Source organism: Egretta garzetta, unplaced genomic scaffold (assembly GCF_000687185.1).
Source record: "Egretta garzetta isolate BGI_Z169 unplaced genomic scaffold, ASM68718v1 scaffold112, whole genome shotgun sequence".
Lineage (NCBI taxonomy): Eukaryota > Metazoa > Chordata > Aves > Pelecaniformes > Ardeidae > Egretta > Egretta garzetta.
Window position 1 is genome coordinate 2324130 of NW_009258884.1, and position 19234 is coordinate 2343363.

A 19234-nucleotide genomic window follows, 5' to 3' on the forward strand; every position below is an offset into this window, starting at 1 on the left:
GACCTGAAGAGGCTTTCTCCAACTTGCGGGATCAAGCCTCCAGTAACACTGACAGTCAATACAAAAGCTTCAAATGTATCCAGAATATTGTTATTTCAAAATAACATACTTCATTTAGTAGTCTTCAGAATTGAAATGCCTTGCTTTTCTCCACAACAAGAACTTAACTTTTTTCAGTGTATAAAATGTTTCTCATGAGCTAGAGATTCCAAAAGACGGTGGACTGGGATCACAGTGATCTTAATTTTCCACAAAAGGAAGAAATAGCTCACATTTGACCTTTTTTATCCAGTAAAAAGCCTAGAGCCAAGTTCGAGTAGCATCACGCAAACTCGGACAACAACGGTTTTCAAGCGGCTCAAAATTAAACCAGTGAAATAGTCCATTTTATTTTAGCTTAGCTGCCCTGATTAAAGCGGTTATAGTCATCAGACCATGTCACTGAAAGTTTGTGTTCCAGCTGGTTACAGCTGTCCAAAATGTCAACAAAACTTTCAGCATCCACTGCTGATGCTTTTAACCTTCAGAACGACCACATATCAAATACAGCACGACTAAACAGAAGTTTCAGGCAAATCGTCCGTTTCTTCAAATGTATTCAGGGTGTTTTTGCTATTAGTTCTTGAATTATCTTGAACTTTGCTTGGATCTGCAAAAAAATGCATTATAAACAAAACAGGATATGGTAGAAACTGTTTATGCAAGATCAAATTTTTGCATGTCTATTTTTTAATAAACATGCATTTATTTAAACAAGAGGCTGTCAGTTTACTACCATATCTTACGCAGAATTTTTTCTGTGCCCCTTTTTGTCATTACTGAGATCATTCTACTAAGCAACATAAATGCCAATTGACTCAAGAACAAACTTCAGAACAAGTCTCCCAGATCCTCATACGCCCCTATCGTAAACTCTGATGCCTGCTGCCAGAAGGACATCCGACACCTCAAAGTTAGGTCATTTCTCTATTCCACTTCCAACACTGTCAGCAGATGGGTATCTTGAATTTCCTGGTCAACATTCATGAGGGGCAATTTGTCATCCAATATATATAGCAAAACATAAACATGAATATCCTAGGGTTAAAACCAGCAGACCCCAGTATTGTCAGGTAGAATCAGACCCATTTCATGCCAAATTTTGCAGTCCTATATGTAACTATTTAAGGACTAAATGTACTTTGTGAGAACTTTTTCAAAATAACATTTTCTATCTATTAAACAGTCCTCCGGCCTTATACAAGTCAAATGCCATAGGAGAATGTAAAACTTCGATCAAGTGTAACTGCTTAAAGAAAAATAAAGGTAAAACCAGCACGTTTTGGTGCTAAGGTGTAAATAATAAGAGTTTGTAACCAACCCTCTCCCCAAATCTTTAAAAATAATTTAACACCCCTACCATATTAGCCATGAGATTCCCTAGCTACAAAGTGTGGTTGAATATCTAGATTATGAGAGTTTATATTTTTAAAGATATAAAACTATATATCAAAGCATTTCTGAGAAAAAAACTATTTCAAAAATATGGTGTTGCAAAATTTTGTAGTACCTGTTGGCCCTGGATCTTCATTAATAAATGAAACATGTGTTTTCCACTCGGTCCATTTCACTTCATTAATCCTGTTTATATTGTATATAAGTTGTGTTATTAGCATGCATTATCTCCCAGATACACAGCTGCACTTCTTTTATTTCTTTATTCCTGCTTGGGATTGTCATACTTCACCATCAACACCTGCTTTGCTAGTACCAGAAGGCTGAATGTCTTTTGCAGTGGTGTGTACCATATGAAGATGAGAATAATACTAAGACTACTTTATAATTTCACACATTATGAATACAGTCTTGAAACTCACCTTAAATATTCAAGTATTTTTCGTAAAGTGGCATAGTAATATTTTGTTTAATATGATAATAATTAATTACCAATTTAAATATAATTACTTTTAAGATAACATTCAAAAGAGATTATGAGAAAGTACATTTACTGCAAGCAGACTTGATACTTGTACATTAAAAACACATGAAGTTGAAAATCTGTTTTCTCACCAAAAAATTGTCAACATAAAAAACCCTATACATTTTCCCTTTTTTTTAAACAATTGGTTAAAATTGAAAAAAATAAATTGGATTTTTGTACACCTAGTATAATTTGTAGAGATGTAGAAATATTTAAAAGAGGCTTTTGAGGAGAAGTAACCTTGAAACATACAGAGCAGAATCGTCAGCACAGTCTTTGAGCTTTGCTTTACCTTAAACACACCCTGGTGTCATTTTCAGCCACTTTACACCGTTCTCCCAGTTGGAACTTTTTCCTCAAACGTTTTGGTAAGAATTTTTCAAATTCCAAAATAGTTCTGGCTCTCTATTAACAGTAAATAGTAACACAAGTATGGTTAACCATATTCAAAATTGTCTGATTTCATAACATATGCAGTTTGCAGGCTCCACATTTCATGCCTCCATCCACCATCCATAACCAACACCAATTCCAACACCAGTAAATACTATGGCATGCTGCTGATTATTTGGTATGTGCAGATCAGAAGTCCACAGCTTGCTCCAGTTAGCCCCACCACAGAAGGCACACTCAGAGAAGAAAAAAGAAAGCTCAGTCTAGACTCAGTGTTTAGGGTTTAATGCTAACACACCTTCCTGCAACTCCCTGCCACGGGGATATATATAACCTGTAGTGGGATGCTGCCCACCACGGAAAGCAACTCCCAATCCTAATTATGACTCTGCTCTCGATGACAGCTTGGGACTCAGAGCTGTCTGGCCTTGGTAAAAGACCAGGCTCAGATAAGGTATGAGAAATTGGAATGAACTCATGCATTTCTCAGACTCAAGGGATGGAATAGCAGAGCATGCTGTGTTACAGATTTCTGGGCAGATAATGAAAGACACCTTCCTCCTGACACACCAAGGGGAATGAAAGTCATAAAGGTACATGACAGTGCATGAGGCTGAAAATCTGAGCCGTAAGATTACCTTTAGGATAGCTGTTAATTCTGAAGTTATTACAATACCCTAATATTAAAATTACTTATTTCCATTATTTGTACACATATACAAATGGGCATTGTCGTTGTTTATAGCTAACCCCTTCTGCCAGCATGATAAGTTACCATAGGTACAGCTCAAAAAATTTTAGCCAATGCATCTGTACTTCACTAAGCAAGCTAACTCACAAACCAACCTGGAGTTTCCAGATGTGCTCACTCTCTTTAGAAATATCTTCCACTGTTTCTCCCATTAACGCAATCAGCATGTTCAAGAGAAGAACAAAAGTCAACACAACGTAAGTTATGAGGAGCAGAAGAAATAGGACAGGATACTTTGAATTTTGCTGGATCTCCAGATCACCCAGTCCTAGGGTGAGCTTAAAAAGATCCATCAGAACAGGCCCCAGACGGCTGTTGGAATGGCATTCACTGCCACCTGGGCAAGTTTCGGTCAATGCAGCAAGAGCTGAGAAGAAAGCACGAGAAAATTTTAATTACAATCATGCTTTATGTATACATGGCATTTTATCCTAAAGAATTCAAAATGTACTGCTTAATAAAGAGCTAGAGCTTCCCAGCAACGTACACAGCAGCAGCTAGATGACGGATTACCAGGAAGCAGAAAGAGCCCATGTCCAAATGAAATTGCAGGCAATTGAGCAAGAGCCAAATTACTTATCTGTTCAGATAAGTCTCCAGACAGTTTAAATCTCTAAACTTGATTTTTTAATATCCAGAGGAAACTCCAGCATGAGTTCTCATCATGACAATAGGGTTCTTATTCATAATAATACTAACATTTTTACTCACACAGAGCATCAGTGCTTTTCTCCAGTAATATTTACCTACGCCAAATCCCAGCAAAAACACGATATAGACAACTAAAAATTTTATCACATCTTGCAGGATGACCTAAAAATTAAATTAAATATTGATCAGAAATGAAAATTGAGAACTAATTTTATGCTTATGAATTCTGCAGGGATACAGGTGTGGTACCCACTAAAGTGTCAGATTGCTTTCATTAAGCAAACCGGTTGTAGCCTCAGTGGGAAACCCAGAGAAGATTTAGGTCTGACTTTTTATCTTGTGACTGAGCACCTGGTGTGTTTTGTACTCCCAGGGGTGACTAACTCTGAACAATATAGGCATTACATCATATGATGCAATTAAATAGCAGAACTACATTAGCTGAAAAAACAGAAGTTACAGTCATATTTAATATAATGAAATGTTAATTTTAAGAATATAAACTGCCATTGAAGGTATGTATTCTGCTGAAATAATATGTATAAACTGAAAATAAAAAATTTCAATATGAACTATAAAATACATCTAAATTGCTGAATATGCTTGATTGGGATTGTACCATAATAAGTAAGGTAAAACAAAACAAAACAAACTTGCCTTTTGAATCATAACACTGTAAATGCCCATGGACTGGAAACCTCTGGTGAAATAGAGCATATTAGCCCATCCTAGGGCCATTGCCAAAACAAGACACACTAGGTGTTCTTTGTAGGAAAACAAGTACAAAAAGACAGAGAAGATCACAAGCAAAGCTTGTATAAAACTGTTAAAAAACAAACACAGGTATGTAAAAGGGAAATTACTAGCACAAAACCAACAACATAATGGAAAAATACAAAAACAAAACTTCTTTGCTTCAGTTCTAATTTCATACTGCATTCTACTCTCCCCCATGAACATTACCATTACAGTTTAACAATAAAATAGATGAGCACAGGTAGTGTAAGTGTTTTAACATATCAGGCTTATGTTTATTAAAGCTTACTTTAAGTGAACCATTCTCCCCAGAATAGCTGGTCAATGCACATTTTGCTGACAAAGACATTAAGAATTCTGAATAGTATCTTCGAAGTCATTTAACTCAAGCTTTAGCTTAATGAATTGTTAGAATCATTACGGATTTTTCCATGAACACGACAGACACTAGTAGAAGGTGTCATGTGCTGTGATAGGATGTAGACCAGATTCTCAGCAGTGCAAGACTGATATCAGTGTGGTTGTAGGAGGAGGAAGAAAGGTAGAGTTAAGCCACCTCTCTATTGCCCATACAATCATATGCTAGAAATTAGAGGGAATAATCGATGCTTTATCTAGGCCAGCTGATGGGATACTCCCATCCGCCAGCTGAACCAGCATCAGGAGAAGCTAAAGACAGTACTGCACTTTAGAAAAAATCCAGTCCGTACACATCAACCCCTGGTATTGTTACCAACCCATGCAACCATTAGTGTGTGTTACAGAAAAGCTGCATGTAGGATTATGTCCATCCCTCTAAAAACTGATACTCTAGAGAAAAAGTGAGCATCTGCTACAGGAATACATACTCTGTGACCATGAGAGAGATAAACTTTTTATATATAGTATAAAATACATGCATGACAGACTTACAATGCAAAGTGAAACCACGCATCAGAGAGAATTGACTGCAGGTCTGAGGGCCTAAGCAGAAAGATGGCTACACTCTATGTAGGCAGATATATAAAATACAGAAATGGTAGTAAGAAAAAGCAGGCCTTACAATTGATTTTTCAAAATAATTTAAGTTGGTCTTCCGAAAAAAACCCAAAATCAGTCTACTGATAAGATATAACTTGTAGAATTAAAAAATCTTTTTATAGGGCTGTAACTTTGGAGTTTAAGTTTCTGTCATCTCTGGTATAATTTAACAGTTAGTTACTGGTTTTAATTACTTATAGTATATGGTAAAAATTATACCCTGGGTTTTCTTCCTGTTACAAGTTCTAATTCAACAGTGTCCTTAAAGCCAGTAATTTGACATCAATGTTATACAAATATAAAAACTCTGTCTTGAGAATCTGAAGGAAGAGAACCCTCATATTTGCTTCCCAGAGCAATACAGTTATATTCAAATATATATTCAAGGTCATTCTGCATAAGTGGCATATTGTGCCAAAGACTTTTAGACATTACACATATAAAGATATTCCAAACATATTTCCAAGATCATCATCAGTGTATTCATCAATCTAGAGAAGTTCTTTACCTATTTTTTTATGTCTTTGTTATTAAAAAGTCTTACCTCTTTTATGGCTAAAAATATTGCTCCTAACATAACCATCACCTGTCCCGATAACTGCAGCCATCCCACACCACGTGTTAGAGCTAGCGGATAAGGTGGAGCCTGTAAGACAGGTCCAAAATGAGAGACTTGAGTTCCATACCTGAAGGGTAAAAAGGCAAAGTAACAGGAAGCCTCACGTATGTAGCTCTCTGGGTACCCAATTCCTTCCCTTTCACTGAGAGTTTTCTTCCTGGTGGATTTACAGAATCGGCCCCCTAACATGTATATTTGAAATACCAAAGAAAACCAAAAAGCCCTCCCCACAGTTTTAGAAACTTCACTACCTGTCTTTGTATTACATTTTTGTATTTTGCGTCATTTTAAAAAATGCAAATCTCCTCTATTACTGCTGGTCTTCCTTCCAGGTACAAAGACCTGATGTGGGACAACCTGGTCTCAACTACAGCCAGATATTCTGGTATCTGGTTTTGGTTTAGCGTTTTCAATACCATTCAGGAAATACTATTGCATTTTAAAGCAGAAAAATTTGCTGAGATTAAGTTTCTGTACTCACTTCATTTTCATTAGGCCTGTGGTAGGAAACTAATGTTAGAGTTATGTTGTAAAGGAAATAAAAACAACATGACATAAAAAACATGTGTCGTGCAAACTTCTTCCATTTCATTCGCAGGAGTGAATTCAGAGGCTCCAAAGTCAGCATTTCATGACGATTCTGTAAGAAAAAAAACAATTACAATTTGAACTTGCCACCTGTAAGGAAAGTGAGATCATTTCAGGCATGTATTTTTCTGTATTTCATTCAGTATCTGCCCTTGCTGATCTAGAAACACATCTATACCCAGACCCTAGCACATCATATATGTCAGACCCTAACCTGACAAGACACAGTGGGACAACTCCGACTCATGCTGGGATAACTTGCCATAGTCTGGTAAATTATGATTGAGTTAAAACTGTAAAGCGAACTCTGGTCTTGCTTCCTACAGAAGTTTTATGGCAGCATTTGAATTTAGCGAATGTAAAATTCTGGCTTTGAAAATCTAACATTCTGTGTCTTCCTAAATACCTAAAATTCATACCTGTTAAGTAAAGTTTATAACTTTAGGCAGACTATCCTCAAAGTATTTCTGTTTGCTTGCCCTCTTCCCATGCGCTATCTTAGGCAGCTGCCAGCAGCCACTCCATGGAGACAAGACACCAGCTTTGGTCTGACCAGCTGGGCCATATTTGTGTCCCTATGCAAGGCAAATTAACACTTCAAATGTAGAAAAAACAGTCCCAAAATGCTTAGCAGTGTTTCAGGAGCTGAATGCATATTCACTGACAAGTGACAGTCTACAGAGGTATGAAATTAATCTCGCTCCTGATACAAAACTGAGAACCAAAAATTAGTGTTAGGCTAACACATCTGAAATTAGTGTACTGCTAGAAAAAAAAATGTTAGAAGTAACTTACACCAATATTTGTATTATAGACAATAATTTCCAACACAGAATTGTCTGCGGTGGTATCTAGTTCTGTCAGATCGTAAAGAGAAGATTGAACAGGACCATAAGCCCAGTCTGTGAATTTTCTTGACAGGCTCCTGTTAGGCTTATCTCTTATCTCTCTGCTCAGGATATATTTCAGGATCTAAAACATTAACAGAATCATTTGTAAGCAGATTTCTTCACGGGAAAGGCGAAAACACACATACATACTTGCCAACCCCCCTACCTTTTAGCTATCACATTTTCTACAGTAGTACAATTCAATGTATTTGTAATTCTGTTATTCAGTAAGCAGTGCTAGAGATGACAGACCTCTAGGAAATAAATACAGTATTTTTAATGCCTCCAGATTTTCTGTCAGAGACTTTTTTTCTAAAGCATGAAAGCAAAATTTTCCATGTGTTCACATGTATATTTTCCTTTAACTTAATCAATTACTTTCTAAATTATCCATTGTCAATTCTTTACCAGAATACAGTTGATTTATGAGAGCCAAATTCTACAGCAGCATAACAGAGCAGTTCTAGTGAGTTTTCTGTCAAAGACTATATAAGTGTAGTATTGTAATAAATGCATGATTTCTGAATTTCTGTACAACAGAAGGGTTTGCAAGGCTGTTTTTAAACAGCATGTATATTTTGTACAGAGAGGGGTTGTTAGAGGGAAACCCTGAAGGGTAGAAGCAACATTGCAACAGAAATATTTGCTTGTGTTTTGAACAAAATCAGCTCAGCAAATACTACTGACACATAGTACAGCATAACCAGCATGGAAAACTACATGTCAGAGCCCTAACGTCTAAGTACATAGTTGGCCTTGACTCTTTCTGCATACTTAATTTCTCTTAGATGCTTATTAGAAATAATACCCACCTCTAATTTCCCAGTTTTTGCAGCTAACTGTAGTGGTGTCAAACCCTCCTTATTCCTTGTTGTTTCCAAATATCTGTCTTTACTTTTCAACAAAATCATATCATACATTCTGATTACAAAGTCATTCTGGGTTTTCAAGTCCTCTGCCACAGTAACTAATGCATGGAGGATATTGTTTCCTCTAGAATCCTGAGAAGAAATATTAGTCCTGGTATTGTCCATTAACAGTTGAATTATGTCTGGTTGATTGGTACACGCAGCTAACGCCAGTGCAGTTTCACCTACAAAATTATAAAATGTAACAAGTGTTCATGTTTTATTACAAGCATTCAAATCATATTACAAAAGAGTGACTGTGTTAAGCATCTTAATATATGAAAGCACATTTACATATTGATTGTATTGAATTTAGCTCTTGTTTTATAGAAACTTAATTTGCATGATAACATTATTTGGAGAAAATCTTCAAAATCGAATTTGTTACATTTTGTTTGCCATTCAGCATATTCAAATTTTTTGTAAATGTTTTACAATATTTCCTGAGTGTTTATAATATACTGCACTCTGGCAAGTTACTTTTACAAAGGTACTATGCCATTTTTATAACTTTTGATGCGAGTTTCCTCATCTAGGTTTAGCTACAGTAATGATTCACACACTTGCCTGTCTTCCACAGCATCTTAACTGTTGTGTATTCTTTCCTAACTTTTCCAGAGAGATCGCATTTCCACTTACCAAAATAAAAACCTTCATGCTTATGTTTGGGATTGAAGAAAATACCCTGGGCATGAGCATTGACATCAGCTCCTTTCTCTATAAGGCTCTGAGTTATTTCATATTGTCTTCTTTCAATGGCAATATTTAGAGCTGTCTGGCCTGAAACAACAGACACAGGTATTTAGCGTTGAATCTTTTAAGCACATTGTGAAACATTAATGATGTCTCACAATGGATAGCACCAAGTGATAACGAATAAAAGATGTTTTAGGAATTGAAACAGTGATTACCAAGTTTGAAGAAAACATTACTTTTATGGATGGTATATTTAACCATATACCTGAAATTGGTATCATATGGCAATACCTTTATATGCCTCTTCTGTGTATGCTGCATTGATAAATCTCTCCAAAATACCATTTTCTTCTGCAAAGGATAGTAACGTATTCACGATCTCATTTGTGTTTTGGCTGATGTTCAACAGAGCTTTCATCAGACAAGTTTTGCCAGTATCTGAAGCTGTGAATTTTTTCATCAGATAATCTACAAGAATGAATTTTGAGATTAGATCATCATTATTTATTAAAGTGGATGGAAAATAATCCTAATCTTTTGTTTATTAGGGGTGGAACCTGAGGAATATATATGAACATAAATTATTTGCCAAAAAATTACTCCCCCCACTCACTTTGTATTTGAGTTACGTATACTTGGTGAGACAATGCATTCAGAGATGTGGCACTAATTAATAAGGTAGCCAGTGCACTTGGTTTCTCTTTTGGATGTCCCACTGCCATGGTAACTCCGGACAGACCCTGAACCCTTTCCTAACTTCTTTGCCCGTTCTACCATGCTGCACACATCACAAGCCCTGTCTATACTGCAGTTTGAAGAGAGGCATCAGCTTTGAGTCTCTGCCAAAGGCTAGTTTAGGCATGGCTATGGGACCACAGAGCAGATAGATCCTCAGTGTATCACAAATAGGAGACAAATACTCTCCAGAGTTGTCTTGGAGGCAGCAAGGAGGTGGCTCATTGAATACCTTGAGTTTTCATTTAGAAATAGGAAATATGACACACATTACATTGTAAACAAGCAACTGCAAATTCACAGTCAAGTAGCTGTTGCACAGAGATGCTTCCCAGTTTTAGACTACACATATGCTGCCAGAAGAGCTAACAGTCTTCCTTCGGGTAACTCTACACCTTACCTGGCACAGTCATGTTTGTACACGCGTTTGATCGTTCCTTCAGCTCTGCGAGCAGACATTGCAATTCTTCTATATTCCCCTCGGATACTGCCCGAAATATGTATCTTTTCAACTTCTTCCGGCCACTGGTCTGCTCAGGTCCTTGGGATATGTTAGCGCTGAATTATAAGGAATAATAATGACATTGCTGAATCAATTTACTGTGTTTTATTTTATTTTCTACATAAGAAGAAAAAGAAATGCAATTACTTGCCCCAGACTAGATACACTTGCCCCACTTCCATGTATTTCCTGACATGGATCTCAAAATATTTCTGCAGGTTGCTTATTTGCAGATAAGTGGCTATTGAGAGGGGTTTTATAATAAAAATGTACATTTTTCAAGTATTTTGTTTTGCATTTTTTCCCAGTTTATCCAGTTAAGAAATACTTCTCTGCTTCTCTGATCCATCCACAACCTGCTGACTTCAGTGCCTCAAGTTCTCTGATGCTGCATTCCAGCTACACCCATCCCACTCACAGCAGAAGATAATTTTTAAGCTCATATCTTACACAACTTTCTTGATCATATATTATTCTGCAATAAGAATGGTTTAATAATTTCCCTCCAGTCAGAAATACTCCTAGCCGATGTCCTTTGGAACTGTCTCCCTCATACATTAGCTATCTATCTCTCTTCTCTTCCCAGTGAAATCAACTACCAGGATTACTAGTTCTCAGAAATGTTAAACAAGTACTTTTTGTTGATTCCATCAGGCTAACATATTTCTTAATAGTGATTGAAACAGAGGTCAATACTTCACCTCTAAAATAAATATTTTCTATCTTACAAGAGTTTGCTTTTGAAGGAAGAATGCATTGTATTGTTGCTAAACAATACTGATTTTTGAGAATTTGGTCATGTCTAGTTGTGCATGGTGTTTAGGTCCTGTGTTGTCATCTAGGAAACTGACGTTATATACGAAGAATCCTCACACTAAAAATGAGATTTGAGAAAAGCAGAGGCTAGAGTTGTTTATTTCAAAATTTAATTATTAAAGAATCAGAAATGCACACACACATATGACCTTATTTCTAAAACATGGCAGGTAAAATAGGTAATATCTACCCTATCATTGACTTAAATCCATTGAAAATGTACTAAGAGATACTTCACATTGCCACTCACCAACAACTGTCGACATTAGGGCTATATTCAGTCGCATCATCCTGAAGAGACTGTGGGGAATCCATATCTTCCCCATTTCCAGATGCACTATAGGAAGCAGAAAAGTTTAAGTGCTAAGTCAGGAATATAGTGGAAGGCATTTTAGCAAATTCAATGAAGAATCAGTCAATACTAGGAAGGAGTATCTAGAGTAGAGCTGAAATTAGTCTGATTTGACATTGTGCTTTTTAATTCTATCATTTTATCTCCCCCGTGAATTTTAAAGTGGTAAAAATGAAGAGACACACAGGATTTTATTATATTTAAAAAATCATTAGGAAAGCAATGTGTTTGGTGTTTTACTATGTTATTTCATTACAGATCCTGAAACTGTGGGAAGTTTTTTTTTTCCACTTCTTTTAATGTTCAACGCTTTTTATGCATCATCCTGAATGCTTGAAGCTTACATTCTTCCTTTTCACATGCTTAATTTGTCATCTGCCACAAAACAAGTGCTAAATCAGTAACCTAACCGTACATGGGCTGCAAGCACACAATGAAAGTGATTTACCTAAAGATTTACTACACAGTACACTGTAAGCAACTCAAGTGCATTTTGCATCTGACTTGAATGGAAGCTTCAGCTAAAAGGAAAGGAGGACTGGGCCCTAAATATATATTTAGGTAACCGATTTAAATGGCATTGGTATTTTGTAATTACTCTACATCATTTCCAGACATTCCTAAAAGGAGATCTGACTTTAAAATTAATTTATTATGATTTTTCTTACTTGTATTTTTATTTTGTATAAGGTTCAGATTTAATGAACTACCTCAGGGAGGGAATGAACTACCTACTGAGGGAGCCTGAACTATTAGTTATTGACAAAACAGATGTATGGACAGTAATGCAAGGATCCAGCATTGTTCTGCAGATATTCCCTTTCAAATAAAGCTGGTAGCTCAGAGTCCATTCTTATTCAGTCCATCACGTCTCTGCAGAAAACCGTGAGGAGTCTGGTGACAAAGCGTGTGTGTGTCTTGTGCTGGTCTGCCCCTGAATCAGGGGGAGAAATTTGGATACCTCTCCTCTGAAAGCAAAATGAGACTGTCAGCTAATTCCAAAAAGCTGACCAGACATCCATCAGACACAAAAACATTTGGCCATTCTGGGCTTATGCTAGATTTGATGTATATTTCTCTTATTCATAATTATTGGCTGTTAGTACCACACACATTTTTAAAAATTAAGTGCATTCTTCCCAGTCATAATTTCTCTTTATTCATACAGCACAAATGGCTGTCTTTAAATATTGCAGACTCAGCATTTTCATGTTGTTTGATTGTTAATGAGCAATAGAGGGAGAATGTCAGCATACAGCTGGGAATAGGGCTTGCTAAATTAAGCTGTGTGCTTCACACAGTAGAAAATACACAAACGGGTGCATGGAATGTGTACTAATGCATCATAAATAAGAAACTAAGATAAAAAAAGACAGTACTGATTTTAAATTTATTCAAATCTGAGGCCTGATTTATTCAGTGTAAATGACAGCAGTAGATAAACTCAGAGATGTCATCTAGCAAAAACTGACCTCCAGTGGAGTTCTGTCTTTGAAGTGACCAAAAGCTAAGAAAAGCCATGTGAAATTTTAGCTCTGAAGTCTAAGGAGAAATAAGGAGTAGCTACTGAAAAGAAAGTATATCTGTTTGCAGTATGATTATTGCATATGCATTTATAACTTACCATGGACGAATATTTGAATCCATTGGTTTTGAAAACACGGGGGGAGATGTATTATTTGAAGTTGTGTTGCTTTCAAACCCATCAATCTCCAGAAAAAAGTGTGAACTGTTGAACACAGCACATGTAAAAAATACTAGTAGAAAAAGCAAGTTCAACCATAAAATAAGCAAAGCACTCCATGTACGTGCCTAGGACAAGGTTGACAATTTATGTTTTCTCTTCTGGCATTATACCTAATAGGACGCTGGAACAGAGGCTTATCTACTTTTCCCCTGGGGGTATCCCAAGCTCCGACACTGCGCCCAGCACTTCCATACTGGCAGAAGGGCAAAAGATCCCGAGATATTTTTAGGCCACATGGCGTCAGTTCCTGACATGTCTAAGCAGCTACCCCAGCAGCCTAAAAACAGCCTTGCACCCAAGTTCTGTGCAAACAGCTAAATGCAACACCAGACATTTACTGAACAACCACACATGTATGCATACACACACACTCGCATATGGTTTTTAATCTACTGCATTCTAGTCCCTATTTCTCCAGCCAGGAGCCATCAGGATGGATCATTTCAAACCCATCAGCAGTGATAATTAGTAAGTCAGAAAGTTTGAAAGGTCACATGTTAAATGACATCAGGCATTTCCACCATCTAGGACTGAATGTGTAATCCTGCCAGTCAGTGCATGACATTAACTATTTATTTTCCCTACTTATAGAAAAAAGAAATGAAATTTGAAACAACACAGAAAAGGGAACATGAGAAGAACAGGAAGATTTCACCCTTTAAAATCCTGCAAAGTTGAGAGGCAAAAATCAATGGCTTGGTATTACTAGATCTCATTAAAACATTGCTACATTTCACCAAAGACAGAGGAGTTTCCGTGGTGGATGTAGCAACTCCCACATGGCCTATTGTTCAGAAACTGTCTTACACTTCTAAAATGATCCAGTAGTCACCTGGAAAATGTTTCCAATTCACCTAATTTTACAATGAGGGTGGTAAAACACTGGAACAGGTTGCCCAGAGAGGTAGTGGAGGCCCCATCCCTGGAAACATTCAAGGCCAGGTTGGATGGGGCTCTGAGCAATCTGATCTAGTTAGCAGTGTCCCTGCTCACTGCAGGGGGGTTGGACTAGATGACCACTAGTGGTCCCTTCCAACCCTAAACATTCTATGATTCTATGATTCTATGATTCTAATATTTATGGTTTAGTCCATAGGATATTTATTCTTTCTTTTGACAGCATCTCCCCAAAGAATCCTGTTGAATTAAAGTACACATGCTGATGCTAAAATGCAGTATATTAGGACACTACTGAATAACCTGTTGATATCTGCTAAAAATAGCATGATCTAATGGCTGTAGTTAATCTCATTTTCCAAAGGCTTAGTGACACAAGTGTTATTTCCCTGTATGTGGTTGTTGAAACATATATGACCTTTTAACATTTGAGATGTGCCTGTGAATGTATTCTAAGCAGGCAGCAAACAAAATGCCACTTTGGGTTAGCAGGACAGCGTCCCTGAAATCACTTAGGCAAGGGGTGCTTGAACAAAAGCCACCATGCGAGGCAGGTGGACAATTGCCACCAAAAGCCACCACGCAAGGCAGGTGGACAATTGCCACCAAATACCCAAGTGCATACGTGGCTGTGGTGCGAACTCTCAGGAACACTGCCCACAAGCATAATCACTCTGTGTCAACGTTGGCCGCACTCCTCCCACCCTGCCTGTCGGTTTTCCTGTACTTAATTATATATTGTTAGTCCACCCAAATACCAGGACTTTCAAGAAGGGGAATTCATTGTCTTTTCAGAAAGTGCTCATTACCAATACATTTTGTCAAGTGAGAAATGGCACCCGTGGAGGTGCACTAGCTGCTTAGTGACACAGTAGAGGGAAGCATTTTGAAGCAACAGAAGTACAGCAACGTAGAAACATATAATTAATAAAATATGTTAAACCTCTGCATTAAAATTCACATGATCTTCGTTCCTTATATTACAGGAATGTTGTCAGCCACACCCTGAGCTCTTGGTTGAGAGGTGGGAAAAACCCCAAGATTACTGTTACTGATGCCACAAAAATGAATGCGAGATATGAGCTTAAGCAATTAAGGGGTAGTGTTTGCCAGTATTTCTTATAACTACTCAATCCTCCATGGAATTGCCCCTTTTTGAAGTACTAGGCATACTGTGAGCTGTTCAGACACCTCTCCCCCCCCCCTCCCCCGCCCCCTTACACAACCAAAGAGCTTCTCTTTTTTAATTTAATGGCAGAAGGACAAATTGGGCCACCCAGGCAGTGGGTCTCAAATTACTAATGACACCATTTCTGTGGAAAGTGATTCCTCTGATTATTAAGAATTATAAATGTCAGAACAGCCACAATTGCCTAGGCCTTCAGAGTTTCAAAAATTGCTATAGTAGCTAGTAATTAGCCATGGTGTGAGACGTTTATGAATGAAAATTCGTCCTCACTCTACAGTAACTTAGTTGACTTCAATAGCATAGTATCAAGGATGAATTACTGCTTATAGTTCCCCATTCATATTAAATACAAACCCTTAATCCTTGTATTAATTCTCTAGCATAAATTATGAATGAAAGTGAGTATTTTATAAAATAAAATAATGAAGTCTTGTTAATCAGAATAAAGAAAAACAGAGTAAATTCAGGTTTCTGTTTGTGATAGGGTTTTTCAAACCTCCTGCTCTCCCAGCCTTCATTTTTTAATTCACCTCTGCCTCTCCATAACCTGCCATGTTCCTGTGTGAGACTAAGTTTGAAATGCTCCCTTTTTTCAGGCCAGCATTTCTTAAATAAAACCTGGTGTACCCTGCTATGTGATCTCTTTAAAAAGATCACTCCATCTTCTCCCATTGAAACGCTGACCATCATTAGACCACATACTTGTAAGCTATATCATGCAGATACATGGAGTGGATGCAGAAAGTGCAGCTGATGAGAGACACAAACTTAAAAGACTGGTGTGTGAGCCTGGTGTCTCTAGGATAGGGGTTAAATGTTTCTCCCATTAGGGTAAACACATCCTATGTCTACCTAATCGGGATACTTGTCCACTTCTAAACAGCATACGTTTTTTTGATGGCACCTTGCATTCATCAGGTCTCTCTCATTCATAAATGCAGTGTGAATAAAGATGTTAGTGATATTTCAGTGCAAATAAAGGAGATAAACCAGGGAGGTTTAGGATTTTAGACTGAGCTGGAGTCCTACCTTTTCTTTGTGGGAGTGCCTTCAGTCGTCTTTTTCTCTTGCTGGTTTGAAGGGGGAATACCAGACGGATTTGATTTCTTGCCCATTAGTGGAATAATTTCGTTGTTATCTTTAATCATGTTTCTGCAGTAGATAGATTCACAGTTACTTAACTCCTGTTCATTTGAAGGAAGTATAGTGACCAAATTGCCTATTTACAGTCTCTTCACAAGTAAGCACACAAATCTTGATATTTTTCAGTTACTAAGCACATAGATGCCATTTTATATGTCAAGGCTGGAGGCTTATATTCGTGACCGACGAAATTAAGTTCTAAGAAAAGTGCCATTAAAAGTGATACCATAAACCCAGGAGAACCATAAGTTCAAGCACATGCCTAAATAAAACTGAAGGAAGTCTGACAATTGCAATGACAGTATATGTTATGTAGAGAAACAAGAAGAGCACAGTGACTTTTCTAAGTTGCCCTGAAGTTTGTGCATATTTACAGTTCATCTAAGTAGTCTGCTCTTATCCAAGATAACTTCAGAAAAGTGGTAAATTCCAGAAAGATTTGTGCAACAGAGAGATACAACATGTGAAAGAAGGTTCCAGACATAAAGGGTAGTGAACACAGAAAAAACCTTGAAACTTTTCACTGCATTAGAATAGCAGAAGCAATAGGCAGATTCTGAATACAATGCCCAGGCTGAGCTCAGCTAAACAATCACATGGAAAACATCAAGGACTTTTGTGTCCTGGTGACACTTCTCAACATTTGTTCAGGGAAAAAGAAAAAAATCATGCCTCTACTGCACGAGAATGATCACCACCACGTGACACAAAAGATTCTTAACGCATGTTATCTGCTTATAAACACCCACAACATGAATTCTGTAAGTAATAATGAATAACTATCTTCCTATTTCTCAATATAATACTCAAGGGCATAATTTTAAATCATCAAGGGTAATTTGAAAGTGAGAAGGTGAATGTAGGATACTGTAAAATTCACTGAATGTAAGAACAGTAAGTTTTACGAGGTTGCATTCCCAAGGAAATCAGGGGAGTGCCCTCCATACCCAAGGACAAATGATAAAAATCACTTGCCTTCAAGTTTGAACAAAATGAACTACACATTTTTCCTCTCCGACCTCCACTTTTTCCTTAATGTGACAAATGTACACACAAACTTTCTGCTCCTATCACAGTGTTGTTAATGTGCCTTAGCACTAGAATTTCTTCATATGGGAATATCAAGATATAGAAAGCAGATTGTGTAGCATGTTTGAAAAGACAAGACACCTGGTATGAGAGGAGGCAGGCATATCAAATACATCGATACTTGAATGAAAATCTGTTAATGCATAAATGGCAAATGTTTAAGTATGAGAAATTTTCAATCCCAAGTACAGACAACTGAGAGTTTGCAAGGCCCAAACACATGTAAGCGCAGCTGTAATTTCTTGTTACTGAATGAAATAGAGAAAAAATCTGAAATATTGGAAAGTACTCCTTACCTTGAAAAGGCTGGCATAAAAAACAGGCATGAAAATGAATTTTTATTGTGTTTTCTAGCATTGGTAGACATGTTCACACTAATGCAACTCAGAAATATGCCTAGTTTGGATGCATTTCCTTAAGAATTCATATCACAACTTTTACAGGAATAATTTATAAATGGCAAATATGATTTACGTAGCACACTTGCATACAAAGTACAGGATAGCTTTCACTGCAGTAAGTGCACAAAGGAACTGAACTTGGATATTACATATTTGAGGTAGGAAAAAGGGTTTTGTCTATGGCTTTGAAAATGCAACTCAGGTAGTCTTCAAACACGTATCAGTGAATACACTGATAAACTTTTAATCTTAACACAGCTAAAACAAATTACTGTTGTCTTTCTTAGTTCATAAATAATTCTGCTATTTACTTCTTACCAAGTACCTAAAGAATACATAGCAGTTTACGAACAAAGACATTTCCCATCCAGAGGAAGAGGCAAAAGTGATACTTGACATAAATCAAATACAAGGGGCCTAGAACAAGATGGAGATGAGCATTAAATAGCTTCACAAAAGAAGTGACTTTAAAGGAAAAGAATAGTTGGAAACAGACTAATAGGTCAAAAAGCGCATCAGCAAAAGGAGTTGTCAAGTTGAGAAGGGCACAGCTGGTTGGTGTGTGAAGTTGGAGGCATCAGAGAGAGTGGTAGGAAGAGCTGGCAAAAATAAAGACCAAGGTTAAAAACGCTAAAGCACACATGGACACAGGGAAGAGCCTCTCATTTGTGAGCAAGGCTGGAGCTGCTCAGATATGGCAACACGTTTCAGCATGGTGAGCAAGTCAAAGCCCCATCTGCAGCCAGTTTTCACTGCACAGATTTCAGCAATGACCTGAGAGCAGAGCTTTAGGAGAGGTGAAAATAGTCAAAGATAATATTGAAGTCATATTGGATGATGGACTATTGAACCATCAGTGATTTGAGGAAACAATTTGGGAAGGAAAAAGAGGAAAGATTCACTTTTGTATACACGGACTACAGCTTTCAAAAGCACATAGGAGATCTGACGGCGTACTCTCAGCTACAAAGACTATTTAAAATGAGATCTCAGTCTGCACAAGTAAATAACTGCAGGCACAATGGTGGAAACACCTTGCTACAGTGCTGAGGTAGCGTCTGTTTCTCATTTCTAATCACAACTAATTGCGTGCTTAGATGAAAACTAAGCTAGGGCTTTTGACAATACGGC

General features: G+C 37.3%; 1 protein-coding gene across 1 annotated transcript; it reads right to left on the reverse strand.

The window, feature by feature from the left end:
* Positions 1 to 554: 554 nt before the first annotated feature.
* TRPV3 (transient receptor potential cation channel subfamily V member 3) lies at positions 555 to 16618 on the reverse strand. Its single transcript, XM_009633951.1, has 17 exons — positions 16500 to 16618; positions 13262 to 13366; positions 11536 to 11622; positions 10368 to 10525; positions 9524 to 9700; positions 9176 to 9316; positions 8441 to 8721; positions 7534 to 7710; positions 6632 to 6790; positions 6076 to 6177; positions 5424 to 5497; positions 4413 to 4578; positions 3851 to 3917; positions 3200 to 3471; positions 2253 to 2365; positions 1550 to 1620; positions 555 to 649 (listed from the first exon to the last, which is right to left on the reverse strand). Exons 1-17 carry the CDS (start codon positions 16616 to 16618, stop codon positions 555 to 557), a joined length of 2364 nt encoding a protein of 787 aa, XP_009632246.1.
* Between the last annotated feature and the right edge of the window lie 2616 nt (positions 16619 to 19234).

Excerpts from the sequence above, each read along its gene's own strand:
- TRPV3 (XM_009633951.1), bottom strand. The coding sequence starts at position 16,618 with ATGATTAAAGATAACAACGAAATTATTCCACTAATGGGCAAGAAATCA. Across the intron at positions 5,498-6,075 it reads TATTTTTAGCCATAAAAGAG|AGTGTAGCCATCTTTCTGCT; the intron begins GTAAGACTTTTT and ends CTGCCTACATAG. Across the intron at positions 3,472-3,850 it reads TTTGCTGGGATTTGGCGTAG|CTCTTGCTGCATTGACCGAA; the intron begins GTAAATATTACT and ends CTTTCTTCTCAG.